At 38.7% G+C, this 21,952-nt stretch overlaps 1 protein-coding gene across 2 annotated transcripts in view; it reads left to right on the forward strand.

Moving 5' to 3' along the window:
* Positions 1–21,952, forward strand: part of SLIT3 (slit guidance ligand 3) — a 528,649-nt gene that overhangs the window by 377,781 nt on the left and 128,916 nt on the right. For both annotated transcript variants that reach the window (XM_074883610.1, XM_074883609.1), the window contains exons 13-14: positions 8,143–8,286; positions 10,838–11,001. In XM_074883610.1, the coding sequence (XP_074739711.1) occupies positions 8,143–8,286; positions 10,838–11,001 (308 nt within the window). The remainder of the gene's footprint in view (positions 1–8,142; positions 8,287–10,837; positions 11,002–21,952) is intronic.

Here is a 21,952-nt window from a genome sequence, read left to right on the forward strand (position 1 = left end):
TTAATTACTGTTGTTTGTGTAACTTGCATTTGAATATCAAATGAATGGAAAAGGTTTCAGTTTAAGGTGGAAGTTTTCAAGTGTCCATTAGCTGTGGCCAGTTTGAACTCCTTTCCAGGAGGCCTTGGACTAACCTTGGTCTTTCTAGAAACTGGAATATATTTAAATGTCCTTCTCACCTGTCTTTCAGTTTTCCTGGAATGTGGACAAGTTCTTTCAGGAGCCCTTGAGTTTGCCAAACTGTCTGCCAGTCACTGCACAGGGGGCACAACATCACCCTGTGCAGCTCTTTCTTTTTCAGCAGCTCTGTGACACGTACACCTGACTGTTGCTCTGCTTCCTCACAAATGAGCAAATGTGCAGAGCCAGTCTGCAGTGAAACAGTGGGTCAAGTGGCTCAAGACAGTGAGCTGTGGATAATGGGCACCAAGTTTGTTTAACCAGTATTTTTCACATCTATGTAATACACTTTCCTCTCTGCAACCATATTAAACATTCTGGGAGCCTTTTTATTACAGTTGTACACTGCGTGCTTCACAGTGCTCTATTTCCTGGAACAAGAAAGTATCATAAAAACTCTACTGTTTAAAGAGACTGTATAGCAAAATAATATAGGGGGATAAAATCTCATTTTTAAAATGTCTGGCAAGTATCAGTTTTCAATAAATCCTTTTCCTTGAGGAAATTTACTTTGCATAGTTACTAATCATACAAGTGCTCAGGCATGTTGATCATAAATCCTATGGTTGAGATCCCCATGGCTTGCTGGGCAAGAAAGAATCCCTATAGTGGACTCTGTTTTGATGTTGCTAGAAGTAGATATACTCCTGGGGTACATATATATTGAAATCAGAAGTTTGTTGTATTCCTTCTCATAAAACAAAGCTAAAAGCTTACAGCCTTCTCCTCCTTTGCCTAATGTCTGATCATTAGGGAGAACTCAACATTGTAGTTGGAAAAGACCAATAATCGTACCGGTGCCTGAAGTTTGGCATATTGACAGATACAGTAACTTCAAAAGTGGTGAAAAATAAGACTTCCAGATCCAGTCATCTAACCTGGGTTAAAATTGGAACTAGATCTAGTATTTACAACTTCAGCTGACCTTTATTTAAAATAGACTTGTATGAAGTGACAAGTCATGTGTGTACTTTCAGAAACTGCTATTATCAGTCTTCCCAAAATTCAACCAGTCAGATTTTGCTTTGAGTGATTCTACTTTTTAACCTGATTTTTATGCTGTTTCTCTTTGGATGAATAGTGAAATACTTGGTACTCCCATAGCTCTTCTGGTGAGGTTGCTTGGAAAATATCTCCATGGCAGATTTGCCAAGTTTGAAGTGCTTGTGTTGATTTGTAATTGTAAATTGAATCCCAGTACTTAAGGGCTTAAAATAGGATCTACCAATTATTTATTGTATACTTTTGGGGCTTGCTGGAAGCTCAAAGAAAATCTGGTGAAGCACTAACCCGTACAAAATATTTAAAAAAAAATAAATACAAAATTACTCTAAAGAGTGTACATCAGTCCCAATATTTTGTATTGTATACATTAAACTGCTATATACATAAGCATTGTTAAACAGTGATGCAAACAGTATATAAATGGCAGAATAAAGAAATTACAGTTTTTCATTTCCAAGTCCCTTATAGCACAGTAGTCTCTCCTCATCCCCATAGCAATCTTCTGAGCTTTAAGTGATGTATAAAATCTTCTTGTTCCATGGAGTTCTTAATTTTTCTCATGGAGAGGAAACAACAGACATTAACAAAAGAGACCTTCTGACTAGATGTAAGGAGAAGCATTTTCACAATGACAAGTCAAGCAGTGGAGCAGGCTTCCCAGAAGGCTGTGCATTTGCTGTCCTTGAAGATTTTAAAGACTAGACTGAATAAAACCCTGAAGCAACCTGGTCTGATCTATAAGAGGACAAGAAGCCTCTCGAGCTTCCTGCCATTCTAAATTATCCTGTGATCTGATGAAATAATTATTTCTCAGATAAAGCAAATATCTGCATTATGCTTTTGAGTGGGGTTCAGACCAGATGACCTCTGAAGGTCCTTTGCAACCTATGTAATTTCTGGGTTCTGTGATTCTGAATTTTTAGCAAACTACAGCAGAGATACTATGCAACCCTCATCCTTCCAGTCCAGGACAGAATACTCTGTGCACAGACCTGTTTAATAGCTTTAGAATTGTTTTCAAGCTGTTTGCCTCAAGCTTTTTTCCCTCAGATTTCTGCATTTAGGCTGCTATTGTGATAATATTGCTAAACTAAATAACTGCTGTTAAAGTGAGGGTGCAGCATCTGCCAGACACAGAAATACAATTATAGTCAAGCACTAATGAAAGACTGCAACAGCATCTGCCTTTTCTGTGTCACTTCTGTAGCCTGTCTGCATGCAGCTTCCCAAAACAACTGCTAGTTTGTACGTCAGTGTGTAATTCATTAGCTCGTCTGACGCCAGTGCTTCAGGCTGGACTCACCTGACAGAAACTCTCCTAGTTATTATTACACAAGAAATTTAACTTCCTGATAGTGCAGGAAGTTGAGAAAATGCGTTTATTCTGTTGTACATCTCAATTATTAAGTGGTTATCTAAAATCAGATGTGACCTTATCTGCAGGCATAAGTTAGACAATATTGAATTTTGAGTAACAGAAGCCCAGATGCTACCACAACACGTGCTTATAATTCTCCAGGTAGTAACACAAGTACCACAGGATTGTTTTATGAATGGTGTTCAACTGGGGTTGGCGTCTTGTGGATCTGAAATGAAAGGAGGCCTTTAAAATCTCTCCAAAACAGGCCTGTTTGACTGTGCTCTGTGCTTCCTTCTTGACTCATCATCAGCTCGTGACTCTTCCATTTTAATTTACTTTGAATAAATTTGTCATCACCATCATCCAGTTTCCTGAACATGGAGAAACACTTGAAGCTGGTTCAAGCAAGCATGGTGATGATTTCATACTGGTCATTATCAATTGAAGCACTGACAGGACCGTTCAGTGGTCAGTCATCACATTAGAAAATGCGGATTTTAGTAGATGTCTAAATATCTTGACTCAGTGAGAGGCAATCGGATTGCTCCCCTCTACTCCAGGCCATTTTAAAATGTTCCTGGAACCTAATATAATTATTTTGCCAATAAACAAGCAGAGGCACACACAATTCTGTTGTTAGGCGATGCTTGTCATTGACTGCTGGGATGACAGAATACTTGACATCCATATTGGCACTTCAGCTGTTCTCCTGTGATAAGTTGTGTTAAATCAAAGATGACACTTGTTTCCCTATAAATTTCAAGAGAAAATGCTGAAAAAAAGGCAATTTTTTTTTTTTTTTACTTTTTGTAACAGGTATTGTATATCCTAAGGAATGCTTTCCTGCCCTATAGTGCTTTGAATGTAGGTGAAGCCTTTGACTAGTGATATTCTATAAAAGTCCTGTATATTCAATTTGTAATCTGCTGTTACCCATGCAAAACTGTTACCCCATTCTCCTCTTCCATACAAGTCTCCTATGCATCTTACATCTGCCTTTTTCTGGTGAGTTCTCATTTACCCCAGTGGAGTCTGGCATGTGGGATGTGCCAGCCAGTTCATGGGATACCGAACATTTTCATTCTCATCGTGTTGTCATTGCTGTCAAAACACAAAGCTAGTGAAAGAGAAGTTTTCCAGTGGCTCTGTGCAGCTTTTCTCCCTGATGCTTTCCTTTTGGCTCATTAATGTACCTAGGATGATTTCTGGTCCTCCTGTAGCAACAGAAACCAACCTGCAGTCTCCAGCATGTGTTAAGGTTGCTAGGCTGCTGTTTCATTCTCTGAGTTATGTAGTTATTTGCTGATAGTTTGATTACTTGACTTCACTGAGCTGAAAATACAAACATTGCTAAGAGTAAAAGCCATATAAACATCCCCATTTGCTCTTAAAAAGCACATTTTTCAATAATTTGGGGTTTGGAGTTCAAAATGTTATTTAAATGTTAATCACTTGAAACTGTGCTTGGGCATATAATTCAATTATGGGACCGTCTTAATTATGCAGATGGTGCTTATGAGCATCTGATACAATTACAGTGCCAATTCAGTACACAGTCGTTCAAAGGGCTTAGCTGAGACACATTATTATTTCAATGTGCGTGGACAAATTCACTTTTTCAGGAAATGGGTTCATGGAATCGTAATACTGCTCTGCTTTGCTCATTGCTGTCAATGGCGTGTAAACCACAAGGTCTTTAACCATTCTCCTGTATTCTGTGGTGGTCCTAGGCTTGCAAGAGATTTCTTCATGTTTTTAACATATCCAGGGGGATGAAAATGGAGATTTGAGTTAATAATCCATCATCCCCCTGGGTAGCAGGCGGTTTCATTTCCACTTGAATTTTTAACCTCCTTTTGAATGCCGCACCACATCTGGAGGCCGTGTGTAAATCTCATCCAATCAAGCTGATAACAAAATGGGAAAATTAGTGGAATTTACTTTCACCATAAATTGGTGCAAAATAAATACCATGTAATTCTTGTTAGAATAAGACTCGACTCTTAATATTGACCCTTCTTTTGGTGTGATTCCCATAAAAGGAATCCTTAGTATGTTTTACAGCATGGTTCAGTGTTTAAGGAAGATCAGTGTTTCTGCTTCCTAGAATATGTTTTTCTCATCTGCCTTTGTGTTAGTTAAAGAAAAAGTTCTTATAACCACTTTTAACTCCATGTGAGGCCAGCCTCGTATCCCTAATTAATAATTAGATGCCATCAGGGGGCTGTGATAGTGAAGAAAGATTAAGCAAAGAATTGGAATTTATATAGTGGAATATCCGTAGAGGGGATATTTTAAAATAACTGAGAGTTTTGAAAGGATTATAACCCTTAATGCTTCTGGCCAAAAGTCATCCTCTAACTCACAGTAAGTAGGAGGAAAAAATTTTTAGGGATGATTTATTCTGCTTTCTCACAGTTTTTCACTCCCCCCCCCCTCCCCCCACTGATTCTGATCAGAAATAGGATATTAATGTATGTATTCAGTGAACATGGCCACATCTGTATTACTGTTGAGCACACTATCTGTCCTCTAGATTTAGGTACTGCACATATATTGCACAGGCGATATGCAGAATGGGTAGTGTCACCTCCGAAAAGCTGTGTAGTACCTGAATTCCCACTTCTAAACAGTCTGCACAAGCACTTTCCTGTTCCAATTTACTTTCTCTGATGCTTAAGGGAGAGAGTGTGCTTCTGTGTTTGTGACTATATATAGGATCATTTTCTCTCATTTTGGTATTTGGCTCTTACAGAAATGTCACAGATTATATCACCATGAATCTAGTCATTGAAAATTCATGCCAGGAAAACTTGTCACATTGTAAATTCTTACTTCCAGCATGGGCTTTATTCGTGTTTTGTTGAAACTAACCAGAGAATGAATTTGAATCCCGTGTGTTCACTGCAGTTCTAGGTCAGCTTTGCTTGGAGAGTTTATTAAGTGGGATCAATGATGGTTAGACTTCAAGCCCACTCTTCACACAGGAGTGAATAGCATCTGCACAATGCAGCTCTGCTGTGTGTGCACTTCTTAAGCATCACAAAAAGACACGCTGGTTGTCCACATATACAAATACAACTGTACTTCAGTTGTAAATTCTCTTATTACTGGGATTACTTTCATTTTTGCATTATACTTTGTTACAAGTACTGGTTGCAACATAAAATATTACTATAATATTAGAAAAAAATAAATCGAAGCACATACTTGCTTTCAGTTTTCTTCCTGTATAACTTAGGTACCAAGCCTCTGTCATGGAACAACCAATCTAAGCTGATGTGCATTACATAAAAACAATGTGGGACCAGTGTACAAGGACAGGGGGTAGAAACCAAAGGATTTATAATGCCTAAGTGCATGTCTGGGGATATTGTTCAACACTCAATAGCTGATTCTGCCTTCTAATAACTTGTTAACCTGTTCTTTATGGAAAAGAGAATGTACAATCTTGAAAGAGAAATGCATAATGCACAAGAACCAAGAAAATGAAGATTGTTTTGGCTTGGACATACAAATGGTTATAAGAAGCAAGTAGTAAGAGATGACATTGATGTTTGCTGCTGGGGCAAAATCTCAGAAGTCACAGAATCACAGAATTGTCTAGGTTGGAAAAGACCTTGAAGATCATCTAGTCCAACCATTAACCTAACATTGACAGTTCCCAACTACACCAGATCCCTCAGCTCTATGTCGACCCTACTCTTGAACACCTCCAGGGATGGGGACTTCACCACCTTCCTGGGCAGCCCATTCCAACGCCCAACAACAGAATGTTCCTGTAGCCTAATATGAAAATTACCCTGTTACTTCTGGTGGTGTGGATTAGGTGTCACGTAATTATCAGTCACAGAAATACAGATACCAGAGGGGTCATACTGATGCTGCTTATGATTTCATAAAATTATTTTAGCTATTAGTTCATGGAAAAATATAACCTCATTTATCCATCGTAGCCTTCTATGGGACTTTCTCTTATCTAGTGTCAAACTTCATTTTCCACAACATATAAAGAAGAAAATTCAGGTAAATTGATATTGACTTTTCTGTTGGCTAGAAAGGTGAGTTTTACTCTGACACCCTCTCACTCCAGAGCACTGCATTCCTGTTCTCCTTGCAAAAAGGGCTCTACTCAAGTATGTGTCCATCTTTTATGTATCACAATTACTGTAGTCATTTACTGCAGTAATGAGGCTCTGCCAAAATGACAGTAGGAGCAGAGAGCTGTAATGAGTGTTCCAAAGGTTTCAGCAATGCAAAGGCAGGCTGCTATGCAGAGAAAGCACCTTCTGAAGTTGTTTTTTAGAGCAAAAGAAAAGCATCATGTGCAGCTAACAAGCATGCATTTTAGTATTAGTGTGGAGCTTCATAGAGAGGCACAATGTTGCAATATTAAGCCCTTCAAACTCATTGACAAAGTAGCGAATTTTGTGACCACAAGAACTGAGTTAACAGCATGTATTGTTTGCAGTGTACCATTTTTCTCAGGCTATTTTCCAAGTGTAAAATACCACATATGCAGATGACAATGACAATTTAAGTGTTCTCATGTTTGATTGTCTCAGAGGGAAATCCAGCTTGTTGTTGGGACTGTATATACTTGTTATACGTGACAGAACTCTGGCTCCATAATCTAAGAAAACTTGCACAAGTACTGTCCAAGATTTTCAGGCAGAACTGATTAGTTCTGCCAACTGGCTGCTGTGTAGATGTGCAAAATATATATGCATATATACATATATATATAAAAAAAGGATGTAACTTGTCTTTGTGCTGCTTTTCCACAACTGAAATCTGGTGTAACTGGAATGGAGTAGGTTCATAGAATTGTAGGACAATGGAGGTTGGAAGAGACCTCAGGTGACTACTAGCCAATGAGACTGGAGAACCCTTGCTCAAAGCAAGTGTTAGGTCAGAGCATGTTGCTCATGGCTTTATTTGGTATCATCTTGAAAACCACCAAAAATAGAGACTGCACAACTCCTCTGAGCAACCTGGTCCACTGCCTGACTATCCTTAGGTATAAAGTGAACTTGTATTTCAGTAATTTTTAGTCCAGACTCTACACTTCTCTCTTCTTGTCTCTGAGGAGAATCGTGTTTTCTTTCCTTCCATGATCAAATTAACCCTGCAGTGTTTATCCAAAGATGTCAAACTTCCAGAATTTCAGTTAGACTTAAGACAGCTGCTGGTAGAGAAAATGGGAAAAAAGGGTTCTTCTCACTGTGGACTTTGTGTATGAGTGTGTGCATAGAGTAGCAAGGTGGGGAGTATTTGCCATATCTATGTATATTAAGCTGAAGACTTCTTTAAACATTTGTGTAGAATTTTGACCAAATGGGAGGGGGGCTGGGCATACCCAGAAAAGTCTTTAAGTATTTTAAGATAACTAGCACTGTTATATGTCTGTATGTTCCCCAGCAATGAAAGTATTAACGGTTTTCACCTTTTTAATATAACAAGCAAATGAAGATCTTTAAATGTGGGTTGGCTCTGGTGACCGGGTTAATATTTTTTAGTTTTAACCCCAAAGTTCAGTCTATCTTTATCTGATTATTACAAGATTAATGAATTATAAACCTTTCCTCTGTTTTCAGGCTTCTCAATGCCAATAAGATCAACTGCCTTAGGGTAAACACGTTCCAAGGTCTGCATAATCTCAAACTGCTATCTCTTTATGACAACAAACTGCAGACCATCAGCAAGGGGCTCTTTGCACCTCTCCGATCGATCCAGACTCTGTGAGTATGCAGCCGTATCATAAATGACAGCTCTCTCTTTTTCCCCCAAAGATGTTGCCTGTCTTTGCAAAGGCTTTGCAGCTGACATTAAGACAATTTGGAAGAGACCCCAAGGTAGTAGCCCCTCCTTTTTTGGCAGAAATAAAAGGAGCAAGAAAAAGAAGTATTGCATAAATTCAGCACAGCCAAATATTGATACAGCCTGCCCACAGTGACGTAGGTGTTGTAAGTGTATTAAGCTCCCAGAGTAATTAATTCGTACTGTTTGTTGGGAAGATAATACATAAATTTGACTTTGTACAATATATGAGCAGCAGTTTCTATTAAAACCATTGCCTAACAGTTTTTAATGAGCTGGTGAGTTGTCATCTCTCCTAACTGGGTCAGAGTGCTGCTGTACAGTTCATGACTTCTGAAACCCTGTTTCAGCTGACATTCCACCTAAGGGAAATGATACATTGTATTAATTGACCCATTAAGAAAACCCACTAAGCATTTTCTGAGACTCTTGGAATTGAAGGCATTAGGAGAAGAGGGATCAGAAGCAAAAGTGGAAGCAAAAGTATAGAACTGACTCAATATTTTACAGAAGGTTTTGTCCTAAAGCTGTGAGGAGTAAATAGTACTCCTTCAGAATTGGAGTTGGCAGCCTGATACAAACGAAAAACAAGAAAGAATCCCCTCACCCATTATTGAATACGTGTGTCTATATATATTTGTGTATGCATATATAGATATAAAGCTCTGTGTATTTATGTAGTATGTAAGTATATACATTTCCCATATTAAAATATATGTATATATACACATACTGGAATATATATGCCCATTACATATATATACACAAATATTCTAGTACTGGAAATATATATATACACATGCACATATATATTACAGTACTAGAAATGCTTTGGCCAAATTAGTTTTAGAAGTGTTTTATTTCATAAAAAAATCGACTAATAAGGACTGTTTCTAGCAGCATGGTACCTGCTACAAGCATACTATAATTTCCAACAGATACCTGTCCAGTATGTATTGCTGCAAATTATTAAGGCATTAAAATGATCATGTACAACCCCCTCCAGTCCTGCCCCCCACCTTTACCGTGCTTTCTTCTGCTGCAGCATGCTATGTACATAGATATGTAGTGCAAACAAGGGCGACAGAGAAGGTTCATTTACAGAGGTATGTAAGATTTGTCAAGTTAAACAACAGGCAACAACACCCTTAAGGTATAAAAAATTCTTCTTGGTTTCCATGGGGTTTTACTGGCACTCCTGGTGGCCGTTACTTAGAATGAACATGTTGCTTCACACCGAGACACTTTTTCATAAAATGTTTTGATTCATTCTCCATTTTTAGTACTCCACATGACTGCCTTCTGCCTTTTTTCTAGAGCTACAAAACCAGTCCCATATCCTGTCTCTATATGCTTGTTTGTTCTCTGGACCTTTCACACCAGGAATGGCTCTACTACAACACTAATCTCCAGCTTTCTTCAGGCACTTTCTGCTCTGTATTCTTTCACTTCCCACTCCTTGAATGCCCTTGCCCTGCTGTATTTTATACTTATTCTGTTAAGTGACAGTTCATAAATATAACTGCAAACAGAAAAGAAGTTTATTTAAACATCTGTCTTTTTTAAAACTCTTTGCAGTTATTGGAGAGCCATGTCCTGCTCCCTTGGAAGCTAGAGGGACTGGTGCAGGTTAGCTTAACTGAGATCAGAATCAGGCCCTGAGAAAGACCTGACAAACTCTCCTGGTACAGTGCTCAACCTTGTCAAGCAGAATGAATCATAACAGCAGAAGAGAAATGCTGTTTCTCTCTAAGATATTCCAGCAAATTTCTATTAACAAAGTCCAAATATCCAGTTAAAATCAATGCTATAATACCTATTTCCAATCGCGTGGGAAATATGTTGTGCAAATTTTGGTGAAGGATAGAGTCGAGTTCTACCTTGGATAAACAGTTCAGTCTCAAAAGTAAAAATTTTTGCTTCAGGAAAAAATACATATAAGGGGAATACTATTATGCCTGATGAATATATGCAAATATCAATTTCACTCTTGAGTAGAGACCTCTGGATCGCTTCTGGCTTTCCCCACAGATCCACGGCACTTTGCTAATTCACACTTTGATCCCTAGGAAACTGAGCTTGCCAATGAAATTTCTTTTAAACCAGGATACAAAATGCTGTTCGGGTCAGATACATCTAACAAGGTGCATTTCTCTCAAAAGGCAGCATATCAAGCTCTCAGGAGAAAACATTGGACTTTGTAGACAGGAGGTCTGTGTCCTTTAAAGCAGGCTTTGCTATCTTAATTTTTGTTTCCTCTGTGAAAGGACTTGCAGCAGGCTTAATGAGCTACGAAATGTGATAGCTCACAGAATTCTCCCATTCATGTTCAGCTCTGTGTGGTTTCCGCCAGGCCTGGGTTTTTGGAAGCTTATTCAATTACTCTACTCTTCAGGTTTGCGTTTGTGAAAAACAGTGATGGAGTACAGTGTCACAGGTCACTTCTGATTAAACATCCCATCCTTCTCGCAGACATTTAGCTCAGAATCCATTTGTGTGCGACTGCCATTTGAAGTGGCTGGCTGATTACCTGCAGGATAATCCGATAGAAACCAGCGGCGCTCGATGCAGCAATCCGCGTCGCCTTGCCAACAAACGAATCAGCCAGATCAAGAGCAAGAAGTTCCGCTGCTCAGGTAATTCATTTATCCAGGCTGTACTGCACTTTCAATTCAGAAATAAGCAGGTCCAGAGAGCCTACTAATCAAATCTGCAGGACAGTGTTTGCTGTAATGGATATTATGGAGCATCTTTTAAAATTAAATTTGGAAAATTCAGTTAGTTCTCCAGAAAGCCAATTACCTTATGGATTAAAAAAAAAAAAAAACAAAAAAAATGAGGCAGTCTATAGCTGTCTTCTGTGTGTCTCCTAAAAACAAAGAAAATAGAGAAAAGCTTGTGACATTTAATTTTAAAGAATTGCTAGGTTATAAAGTGTTTAAGGAAAACAATGAAGATGTATATGAATCCATGTGGCAAATGTCATGTTTTTGAAGGGGTGGAAGGTGGATGAATCATTATTTGTATTCAGGCACAGCTCTTATTGACCTCAGTGAGAGCTGAGCTCAAGTAAGTTCTCAGACCTAAAAGGCTGAGAACAGTATGAGTGAGATTTTTATACAGCTGGCAATGGGCATTTCTGACCTAGGATGTGAGTGAAGCTGGGGGTGAGGGGATGGCATCAATTCACATACTTTCATAGTTTGGGGGGGTTTTTATATCCACAAGTAACATGCACTAATTCAAGTAAAACTGCCATCAAAGTTGGTAAGATTTTTGGTTTTATAAGTTTTGAATCAAAACTTGCATCATAGTTTAGGCAAAGATTTTGTGTTGTGAGCTAGATGGAAAAATGTTTCCATCTGAAAATAACCTTCGAAGTACCATAAACACCTTTTTCTCAACCCTATCCATTCTTTATTTATGGTCCAGCTATCAGTAAAAAGACATTTATTGCCTTTCACAGCACAACTAAGCAGACTGCTTCTTCATGTGTTTTTTCTGTTGCTCATATGTATCTTGGATTACTGCATTTTTGTATACTGTAAAGACAAGCAGGTTTCAGTAAGAAAATCTATTAGTGTGTACTGAGAAAAAAAAATGGCTGTTATTGATGGAGTACCTTGCAGTGTTTTCTATAAAAATATTATGATTTTTGTCTTTTTCTTCTGAAAAAAAAAGGTACCAAAACCCATGATTAATTGTGTTCCTGGTGGTAAAAGATTAATGACACTAGATGGGGATGCAGCATGAAACTGAATGGCAGCAGCCCAAAACAAGCCGTTGTGCTTTGTGTATCTCTGAGCAATATGCTGTGCTAAACCTTCTCTTTATGGGGAAAATAAAATAAAGATAACTTCATTTGCAGTCAGGTTTTCTTCAGCAAGCTTGTTAAAGTCTTCAATCACTTGTGACTCAAGCCACAAAATTTATAACAAGAACTGAAATTATGACATAGTTTTATCTAGGTTTTTGGATTGTGTCCATCATAGTAACAAGATAATTAGTCAGTAATAATCATATTTAAAGAAACTGGAAATGAAAATGCATAAATATAATTTAGAAAGTAGACTGCACAAACAGATCAGTATAAATCTGTACCCAATTTACCATTGTTATTTTCTTCTGCTTTTATTAATAGGCTAGAAAAATTAATGTTATGTATGTGCATGCATGCCTTGAACAATGGTACAGGCTATTGGATAAGGCAAACACCATCTGATATCATTTATGAAAGGTCATAGCTAAGAAGAGCAACAATGCAGAACACAGTACCTGGTGATGCTGAGAATAATATTTTGTGTGAGTTCTTATCTTGGGGGTCCTTTCCTTGAGGCATTAGGCTGTTTTTCCCTTGGTCTCCAGTTCTACAAGTATATCAAAACCACATGGAAAAGGCATAAACCTGACTTATGAAGGAGGAGAGCAGGGATTGTACAGCTTCAGAACAAAGATTTCAGCTGGATGAAGACTAATGCTATTCAAAAGCTCAATAGAGAAGATATCCTTGCTTGTAGAGTTTCCAGATGGCGATGAGATACATTGAACTCAACTCACTGTCTGCTCACATGAGGCAGGGGGAATGTCTAATAGTTTAGAAGAATCTTGGTTTGTAAATCAATCCAGAGAACAGACATCTCTGGCACCTGTTCTGCTCGAGTTGTCCCTTTGAATCATGGCTGCTTCAGACTTGGCATTTAGTGGGAATTTTCCATGTTTTCATTTTGAGGAATGTGTTTCATCCCAGGATTTAACGCAGCACGTCTCTGTGCAGAAAAGTCCATGAGGTATGAATCTTCATCATTCAAAGTCAGACTGTTGAGCAGTGCTTTATGTTATCCAGGGATAAGCCTGCACAATCCCACTGGGATTTAAATGCTTAGTAACTTGTCAGTGTCCTTGCTGGCTCTGGGATCCTCCCTGTCTAGTTTTTACATCGTTTGCTCAGTGTATGAGAAGAGAATTTTTATTTTAAATCCTTCTGTAAATGTGCATCTCTTTTCTCAGAGGGTTCTTCTTTCAGGATCCTGATATTTTCATGTGGTTTGTTTAATACATATGGTACATGTCAATAGTGGTTGGTTAAGGAAGCAATGTGAGGGATTTTATCCTGGCCTGGTCTTTGACCTTTGAGAAGTGATGAGGGTGCACAGAAAGTGTGAGCTCTGTGGGAGTAGAGGTACTCAGCCAGTGTCAGGATCACACCAGTGAGTAGTTAAGTTTAGGTGAGCTTAATACTTTGACATCAGGGAAAGGACCAGTTCTGAAGTCATAAAATTCTGAGGTTGTCCTGAAGAAATCTGTGTGTTTTCCACATTCATTTGGATTCTCCAAACTATCATAAAGGGGACTGTCAGGAAGGACCTGGCAAGAGGAAAAAATGTGATTGTTCAGTAGATTAAGAGAAGAAAGGGAAGTACTTTTTGTATGAGGATAGGAGAGAGAGGAGTGGTTAGCAGGAATGCAGAAGAAAAGCTGAGATGTTTGAAGTTTCATCAGTCTGAAATGGTGGAGGAACATCAAGAAGGTAATGTCGAGAGGACACATTCAGAGATGCAGATGAGCCAGATAGAACTGTATATGATTAATTAAATGAAACCATGAAGACAAAACTATGCAGCATAATTTAAAAAAACCCCAACCAAATCTAGAAAACTTCGTTCTGCATATTGTTTCCTCCAGTTTTTATTCCAGCTCCCCACCATCCTTTTAGATAGTATTTAGCAAGAGGAACTTGCCGCCTTCTTTTAATTCATCATCAAGGCACTTTTCCCAGATGCTGTTTCCTCCCTGAACCAAATGACTCAACTTTTACTGATAATGATGGAGCAACATCTGCAAAGGTTATGAGTGGCCATAGGAAGGAGATTCTGAACAACAGGTAGGTAATGGACATAATTCTTTTTAAAAGGAGAATTGGAAGCATTATAGCATGAAATGAAGGAACAGCAGGGAAAGGGGCATGTTTTTGCCCAGGGCTCTGAGACAGGCAAAGCTGTTGAATATACTATCAAATATGTTTAAGCATCAGATTGCCATAGATACTATTTCCCGTGTCTTTCTGCCTTCCATTTTATGCAATGCACCAAAATAATAATAAACTCCCCCCTTTCTCAACTCTCTACCCACAGCTATGGAATCTGAGACTAAAAAAGGGTTTTCTTGAAAGAGAAATTGAAGGAACAGGCTATGACTAATTCTCTCCCTCTTCTGTTTAGAAAATACTGTCATTTTCAGTGGCAACAGTAAAATTCTGATGATCATTTTCTTTTTTGGCTGCGTCTGTCCACTATAACCACCTAAGGATCCAATGGTACTTGCCAGCCTTAGGTCACTGGAGGCTCCCATTCTTAGTAGGAATAGGGGGAAAAAACAGCAAAAATCTTCTGCACAGTAGCATTTGATTAAGTTCACTACACAGCAGTTTTGTTTTCTAAAGCTGCACTAGGCTTTAGGAGAAAGGGAAATGAATCTATGAGCAGATTGTGTTGTCTCTGTGGTAGCTTATTGTCACTTCAAGAGTTGGCAGGATCCTTGATTGCACTGTATGAAATAGCTTTTGCAGAGCGCTGCCCTTGTATTCAGTTATATAGCTTTTTTTTTTCCCTGTGATATGTTTGCATTTGTCAGTATATTGTGTATTTCAAAAGCAATGAAAGTTCCACCTGCCATACCGATGCAAACCATTTCTGATAATGATCAAAGCGTATGCATATCTACGAGCATCACATCATGAAAGCTTTTTTTATCTTCTAATTCTTAGAAGTAACAATCTTAGAAATAAGATTACTATTTGAAATACTATGAAGTAAACCTGTCTTCCTGCTTCTTCTTGCATTGGGGCATATATTGTATCTAACTGACTTTAGTTACTTCAGTTCCAGATTGTGCTGTAAAAATCAAAAGCACAGGAAATAATGGGAGGAGGACAATGAACCATCTGCCAGCACAATTCTCTCCTTTTTGGACACTGCTTCTTGTTAACCCAGCCCAAATCAAAGTCAGACTCTCTGGTACATATGGATCCAGAGCTTACATATTTAGGGTTTGTGTCTTATCTCTTGTGTTATCCCCTGTTACCAGATAGTAATGTAGTTGCTGTTTTTTCACTCATAATTTTTGAAGGCATTTGATAAAACCTCTTCTTAGTAACTGCATTTTTCCTTCTAATTCGTTATGTGTCTTTTCCGGTCTCTGTCTTCATACATATTCACCTGTCTTTGGTTACCTGTCTACTTTGGAACAGAGTTCCTACTACTTGTGATCACCTGAAATTTCCTGCTCTCTTCTCTGTGTTGTTTTAGCCTTAGAAGCATAGAACGGCAATGGATGGAATGTTCCCACTCAGAACACAGACTGCACATCAGGGATTTTGGTCCGGTCCTTACAGCAGTGCACACGTTTCCTGTCTCTTGCTCTCCCTAGTTTACCCCCTTCTCTGCTCTTAGTGACATGTAAACACTATTTAAGCTCTTTGATCTCTCAAAATGAAAGGTACAATGTATTGTTACTCCTCAACCAGTGTTTGAAAGTCATGAAAGGCAAGTGAATTTAATCCAGAGCTTACATAATTTATCTGATTGAAACACTCTCCAGTTGTTCCTGTAATTTGCTGATCACTCTGATGACAACTTTGCAAATTCCTTCCATTTTAGTAAGTAAATAGTCATTTACAGACTATGCATTCGTATTCCTGCCCTTAGCATTTTCTGTTTGATGAAAAGCACTGATATCTTGTCTGCCTTGTTACAGTGCTGCAGTCACACGTGCTCGGGGATTCACGATTATGCCTGCCCTTAGCATGCTGGTCTCCAGCAGCTCCTGCCTGAGCAGGCACCAAGCCCTGACAGCTTGTAGGTTTGTCCCTGCTGGAGGTGGCAGTGGTGGGGATTGGCAGTCCTGCACACAACTGACAACTGCCTGCACTCGAGGCCTGGTCACGTTTGCGGAAAATCTTGTCTGGGGCCAGGTTCCAGCACTTCTGTTCACCAGGGCTTTTGTTTGAGTGGAGTGATTGTCTATCATCTGGACAACTGGAAAATTAACTGCATTCAGATTTCTTTCTGTGGGGGTTTTTCGTGTGTTGTGTTTTGGTTTTATTCAGTTAAATGCTGTGTATTCTACTTTTTTTTTCCCCCTGAAAGACAGAAAGACTCAGCAAAAGTACCTTCAGAAACTCTCTGAATATAGCAAAACCGAGGATATGCGTTTGCTGTGTGTAAGAATAATTCTATCTGAATGGAAGTTTGTTTAACAGCAACAAATCACCTGCAGATTAAATCCTCGACTGAATTCATAATTATGAACTTGAAGTCTTCACCATACACCATAACTGAGTATATCTGAGCTTTGGTTTGCATGAAATTTTTCTGAAGTTGAAGTCATTAGAGAACACAACACAACTGCTATGACTAATAGTAATGGAGCTAAATTCCCTTGTACTGTAGGAATGTTCCTGCTGAAAAACTAATTTGATTGTACTGTATATTGATTATATCTCTCCCTTTTTCTGTAAATCTTTGATAGCAATTCAGATCTTTATGTTGATATTTGTGTCAGTTACTCTAACCCTTCACTAACTCATGATGGACACTATGGCAAAGGTTTCCTGCACTGCAGTAGGGGAAGAGTAGGCAGAATGGAAACCATTTTACTCAAGGAAGCGTAAGTTTAACATAGAGCAGGTGGGTCTGGTTGACAGAGAGTCAACTGATGTGTCCCAGTCAAAAAGCTTGTTCTAAGGCTGTACCTCATTTTATTTTTAAGTTGAATTAGTCTTCAAAAAAAACCCCATCTGAACTGCTTTGTTACCAGCCAACATTCGTATTTGCAATTGTAGTAAAGAGGCAATGAAAAGAGGGAGAATGAATGGTGAGTCACAGGTGCATCCATATCACTTAGGCATCCAATTAACATAGTTGTCCTAGATTCCCCATGGAGGCAGAGTACAGAGCTATATAGATTCCTCACTGGAGATCTGAGTTGTCCTCTGTAGGTGTCTTCATTAGCTATGACAGAAAGCTGAGTGGTTACTCTTGTAACTCAGATACCTCAAAAACTAAGGCAGGACAAAGTCTGTTCTCTTCTCTCACATTGCCATTGCATGTGTTGAGATTAAGCTGAGCAGCACCTTCCAGAGATGCAAAGTTAGCACTTTTTTGTGTGTATAGTGGTCACTTGAATAGGATAAAGATAATTGAAGAGGCATTGGCATGAAGAGAGCTAGTCAGCTAAAACCAGTGCAAGAATGTTTGAGCCTGCAGTTGGACAATAAATTTTCATCTGACTATTCTGAGACTGCGGCAGTCTCCTGAGGTGTTACAGCTTGATGGGACAGTTAAAAATAGGGTCCCATATACAAATTCTTAGCAAACTTGTGGATTCAGTGACTGATAAACAAACAGATCTTGGATTACCAGAGGTGAATCAACACTAAGAACAAGACATACAGTGCTGCTTGGATGTAGAGCATATCCAAAAGGTAGCATTTTTAATGAAAACTTGCAAATATCTGGAGATATGATAACTCCTTTTTCAACTTTTTTTTTCAAACATTTATGCAGAATGATCTTACGTATATCCAGAGGCTTTTGGAATTTTTTTTTTTAAATGTAATTTACAAAATACTGTGCTTTCCTGTTTCTTTCTATTCTATTTGTCGGGGGCGGGGGGGGGGGGGGGCGGGGGGAGGAGGAGGCTATGTTCCTGCACATTTTTTCAATCGTCTGCAACAAGCAGAAAGGCCAGAACGTGCCTGTGGAGTATTTTGCCTCTCATGTATTCTGGGGACGTAAATTAGGGTTTTGGCAGACTTTTCTTTGTGTGCTGGTACCTCTTGTTCATTGTAGTTGATGATTAGCTTAGGCAGTTATTGTAAGCAGTGTTTAATTAGTGCAGCAGAGGAATAGAGACTTGTTCAAAATATTCTCTAGGGGTTTCTCAGGAAGACGTTTGCAGGGCTCTGACTGCATTTGTTTCCAGTAGGACTGAAAGAGTTCATTGACACTGAAATTACTGATTTATTACAGATACTGCACTTAATACTGGAAATCAGTATATAATATAAAAGTCTTTGGAAGATACAAACTATTATTTGTCATTGCTTAACAGAGTACTGTGGATGAATTTATTTAAAGAGCCCATGACAGAATTGCTGCATTATTAAACCAGTGTAGGAATAAGGATATGGAACTCTGCATCCTTCCTCACTAGAACCATACAAAATTATTGGTAGGAATGTTAGATATAGGTATAATTTCTAAATAAATGAGGTGTGGATTCTAGAGTTATGCATACTTTGAATGAATCATGGAAGAAAATTAATGCTTCTTTGTGCCGTGTTGCATGAGTCACAAAAGAAAATTAATAATCTAATTTTTGTATCAGTTAGGACTCTGGCTAATATGGCAGCTTGTGGGGATTGAAGGTTTATTGTGTTAGGTTCCCCTAAAAAGCTGCTTCAGTTTCTTTCTTTGTAATGATAGACAGTAAATCAAATTGTCTTACTTTCATTGCTGTATGCAAACCCACAGTATGACGTGACTGAGTTAACACTGTACTTATTTTCTGGAGTTCCAAAGTAATTTTGTGTTGGCTTTCTGCATAGTAATGCTGGGTCATAGCAAAATAGTGAAGCAGAGCCCCTTGCTGTATTATCTGTCATCTCTGCTCAAGTACTTGCATTGTTCTCCATGTAGGCAATGAATAATCTGCTTGATGCTGACTTTGTTCTTTGGGCAATGCAAACCCCTTACTAAGAAAAGTGATATTTTTTTTAAAAGCACAAGCACTGACCTTCACTGAAGTCCAGCAAAATGTTCTGAGCAGTTGCAGAGGACAGCCTCTTCCTCTCTCATTCATGAAGCCTGCAAGAACATTTGAGATGTGAATTTCAAAAACACTCTTCACTGGCATAGCTCTGCAGACATTAAAGTCACTCGGAGTTTTATTTCAGTGGGAGCAGTCAAGCCAAAACTGAATGCCCTACTTTATATGTCAAAGTTGCAGAAATAAGTTATGAGAAGTAAAGTTTTTGAAATAAAACAGGATTTCGGAAAGAGAGAATGTTTCCATCAGCAAATGCTTCCACCCAACAGATATTATGCCAGAAACAGAGTTACAAAATACTCCTGTTTGCCTTAATATGTCTGCAGTATCACGTGTGTGCTACCTTGCTGTAAAGTGCAGTCAAAATTAAAAAAAAAAAAAAGAAAAAGTGAAGCAGTGGTAATTACAGATTGTCAATATAATTGCCAGCAGCATGAAAGGCCGCTGGGAGCTGAAATCAGGCTCAAAGCGGGAGCTTGGGGAGCATTTAATGCCAGAGCTTGGCCATCACCTCAGAATCTACTATTATTAATATGAGCTGTGGTATTTCTAAGATTGCATTTAAATAAATGGAGCAAACCAAAATGGCATTTATACTGAAAGGAAGCACCAGGAGATAGTAAGTAGCTAATAAAGAGCAGTGTAGACGGGGCATTCAATATGTGGTGGAAATTGCACATCCTTCCTGGAAGGAGCTGTTTGCAGTCCTTTGGTAGTATTTTCTATCATATTAGTTCTGTCTCTGAATTCGCCTGGGCTCTGTTCTTGTCCACTAACCCCAATTGTGCTCCAGGGTGTTCCTGCAGTTGTAGCGTAAAGGATGACCTCTTGTATCCAGCACCTTTTTGCATGGGTGGAGTGGAGAGCAGCTCTCCGTGAACCTTCAGCTTGTGCTTCTCCATGCTGCTTCCTCTCAACGCTCTTCTCTCTTTGGCGCTGCCTAACTCTGACTCTGGCTGTTCATGGGGTTTTCCTTTGTGCTTGATCTAACCATGTGGTAGAACAATACAAATTGAACATGGTTCTGTCAAGCACCATGGAAGGCTGCATACTCCCTGCCGCATGGCATGCTGGGATACTTCTGCTGTTTTCAGAAGCATCAAAAGGTGAGAGATTCCCCTTTTCTCACAGGAAAAATGAAAAAGGTAACGTGTTGATTAACCAGACTCCCGGGCACTGCCGGGGAGAGCCCTAGCGATGTTTGCGACAGACTTTCCAGAGGGCTTGCATGCAGAATAACCATTTCTAAGTAATTAATCTGTTTAATTGCTCTTAGAATGAAGAAGTTAGGCATCCTGTTGATTAATATGGTTCAAGGGTCATTCTAGACATACCTACAAAGATGAAAAATAATTTTTGTCTTCTTACCTTACAAATAACATAAACTACATCTCTCTATTTGAGCCATCCAGCAAGTCCTTCCAACTGAGGTACACTTTGGATGCCGTTTCTGTAACAAGATGCCTGCTACTTAATGTAACTTTGGGCCTGATCTGAGCAATCTTAACATGCTGGCATTTCATGATGAAGAAGTATACTGCAAAAGAACTTCAGAAAAGTCTGCAGACCATTATCTTTTATCTCTTGAAATGACGTGGGTAACATGGCCTGTATGAAAAGACTATTATCCAATAGTTACATAGCACAAAGCTGAGTCAGCGTACCCAAATGGGCCATTTTAGCTTTGACAGCTTAGATAAAATCTTTAACATACTTTGGCCTAACTTCCCTCCTATGTAAAGTAGATATAATTACACCTATTCATAAAGGACTTTGAGAGCCTCGTTCAGAAGTTCTTTTATATGGAAATACTGTCTCATCTTGCAAATTTGTTACATATCTGTTGTAAAGCCATCAGAAGAAGGACATCTGAGATGCTTAGATTTTATCTGTAATTACTGATAAGAATTAATACTAGTGATGTGAAATTATGACAAACAATGTGCCTCATTTTTTTTCCTGAAAACCTATGGGAATTGTGATCTAGTGGTTACATGAAGAAGTGAGTGTCAGGATTCCTGGTTTTCTGTCCCAAGTTTTAGACCAAGTGATCTCTGTGATCATATTTTTGGTGCCAAATTTGAGGCAGCTGGATCCATCTTTTCTAAAATTAATAGATCAGTATTCAAGCCCCAGTTGAGAGAGCTTGATTTTTTCCAGAACAGATCATCCAGCACTCCTTTTAAGTCCTTTGGGCAAAGCTGAATTTTAAAAACTGAAATCAGGTTTGCTAAGCAATGCTTAAAAAGAAGAATAGGACAAAAAGGTATTTGTCTCTGTTAAGTTCTCTATATGGGTATTAAAAAGGCATCTAAAATTTTTGAGCCCTTGGAAATGTGGTGCTTCTGTATCTCAGTCCTGATGTTTTGTAGAATGACATGTGTATTTGTTTTATGATACTGAGGAATTGCAATACCCTGCTACATGATAGTGGTGTCACATAGGTTGTGAAATGAAAATGTTATCAGACAAACTAGCAATTCAGATAAACACAGTTGCCCTCAGTTAAACACAGGCCTTGCTGTTGCCTTGGCTACTCATTTTACAGCAAACTTAATTATTTTTAATTTTGGAAATTACCAGAAATTCCCAGGTCACGTTTTACATTCAGCCAAGCTTCACAGAGTTCTCAGCTACAGTGCACACATGCTTTCAGGTGTAATGAAATGACCAAATGGCTGGTCTGGAATAGTGAAATGAAGCCAAGGGTTTCTTCTGTGCCTGTCCTGCATCTCTTTTCCATGGCTTTCCACAGGTTAT

Source organism: Strix uralensis, chromosome 14 (genome assembly GCF_047716275.1).
Source record: "Strix uralensis isolate ZFMK-TIS-50842 chromosome 14, bStrUra1, whole genome shotgun sequence".
Lineage (NCBI taxonomy): Eukaryota > Metazoa > Chordata > Aves > Strigiformes > Strigidae > Strix > Strix uralensis.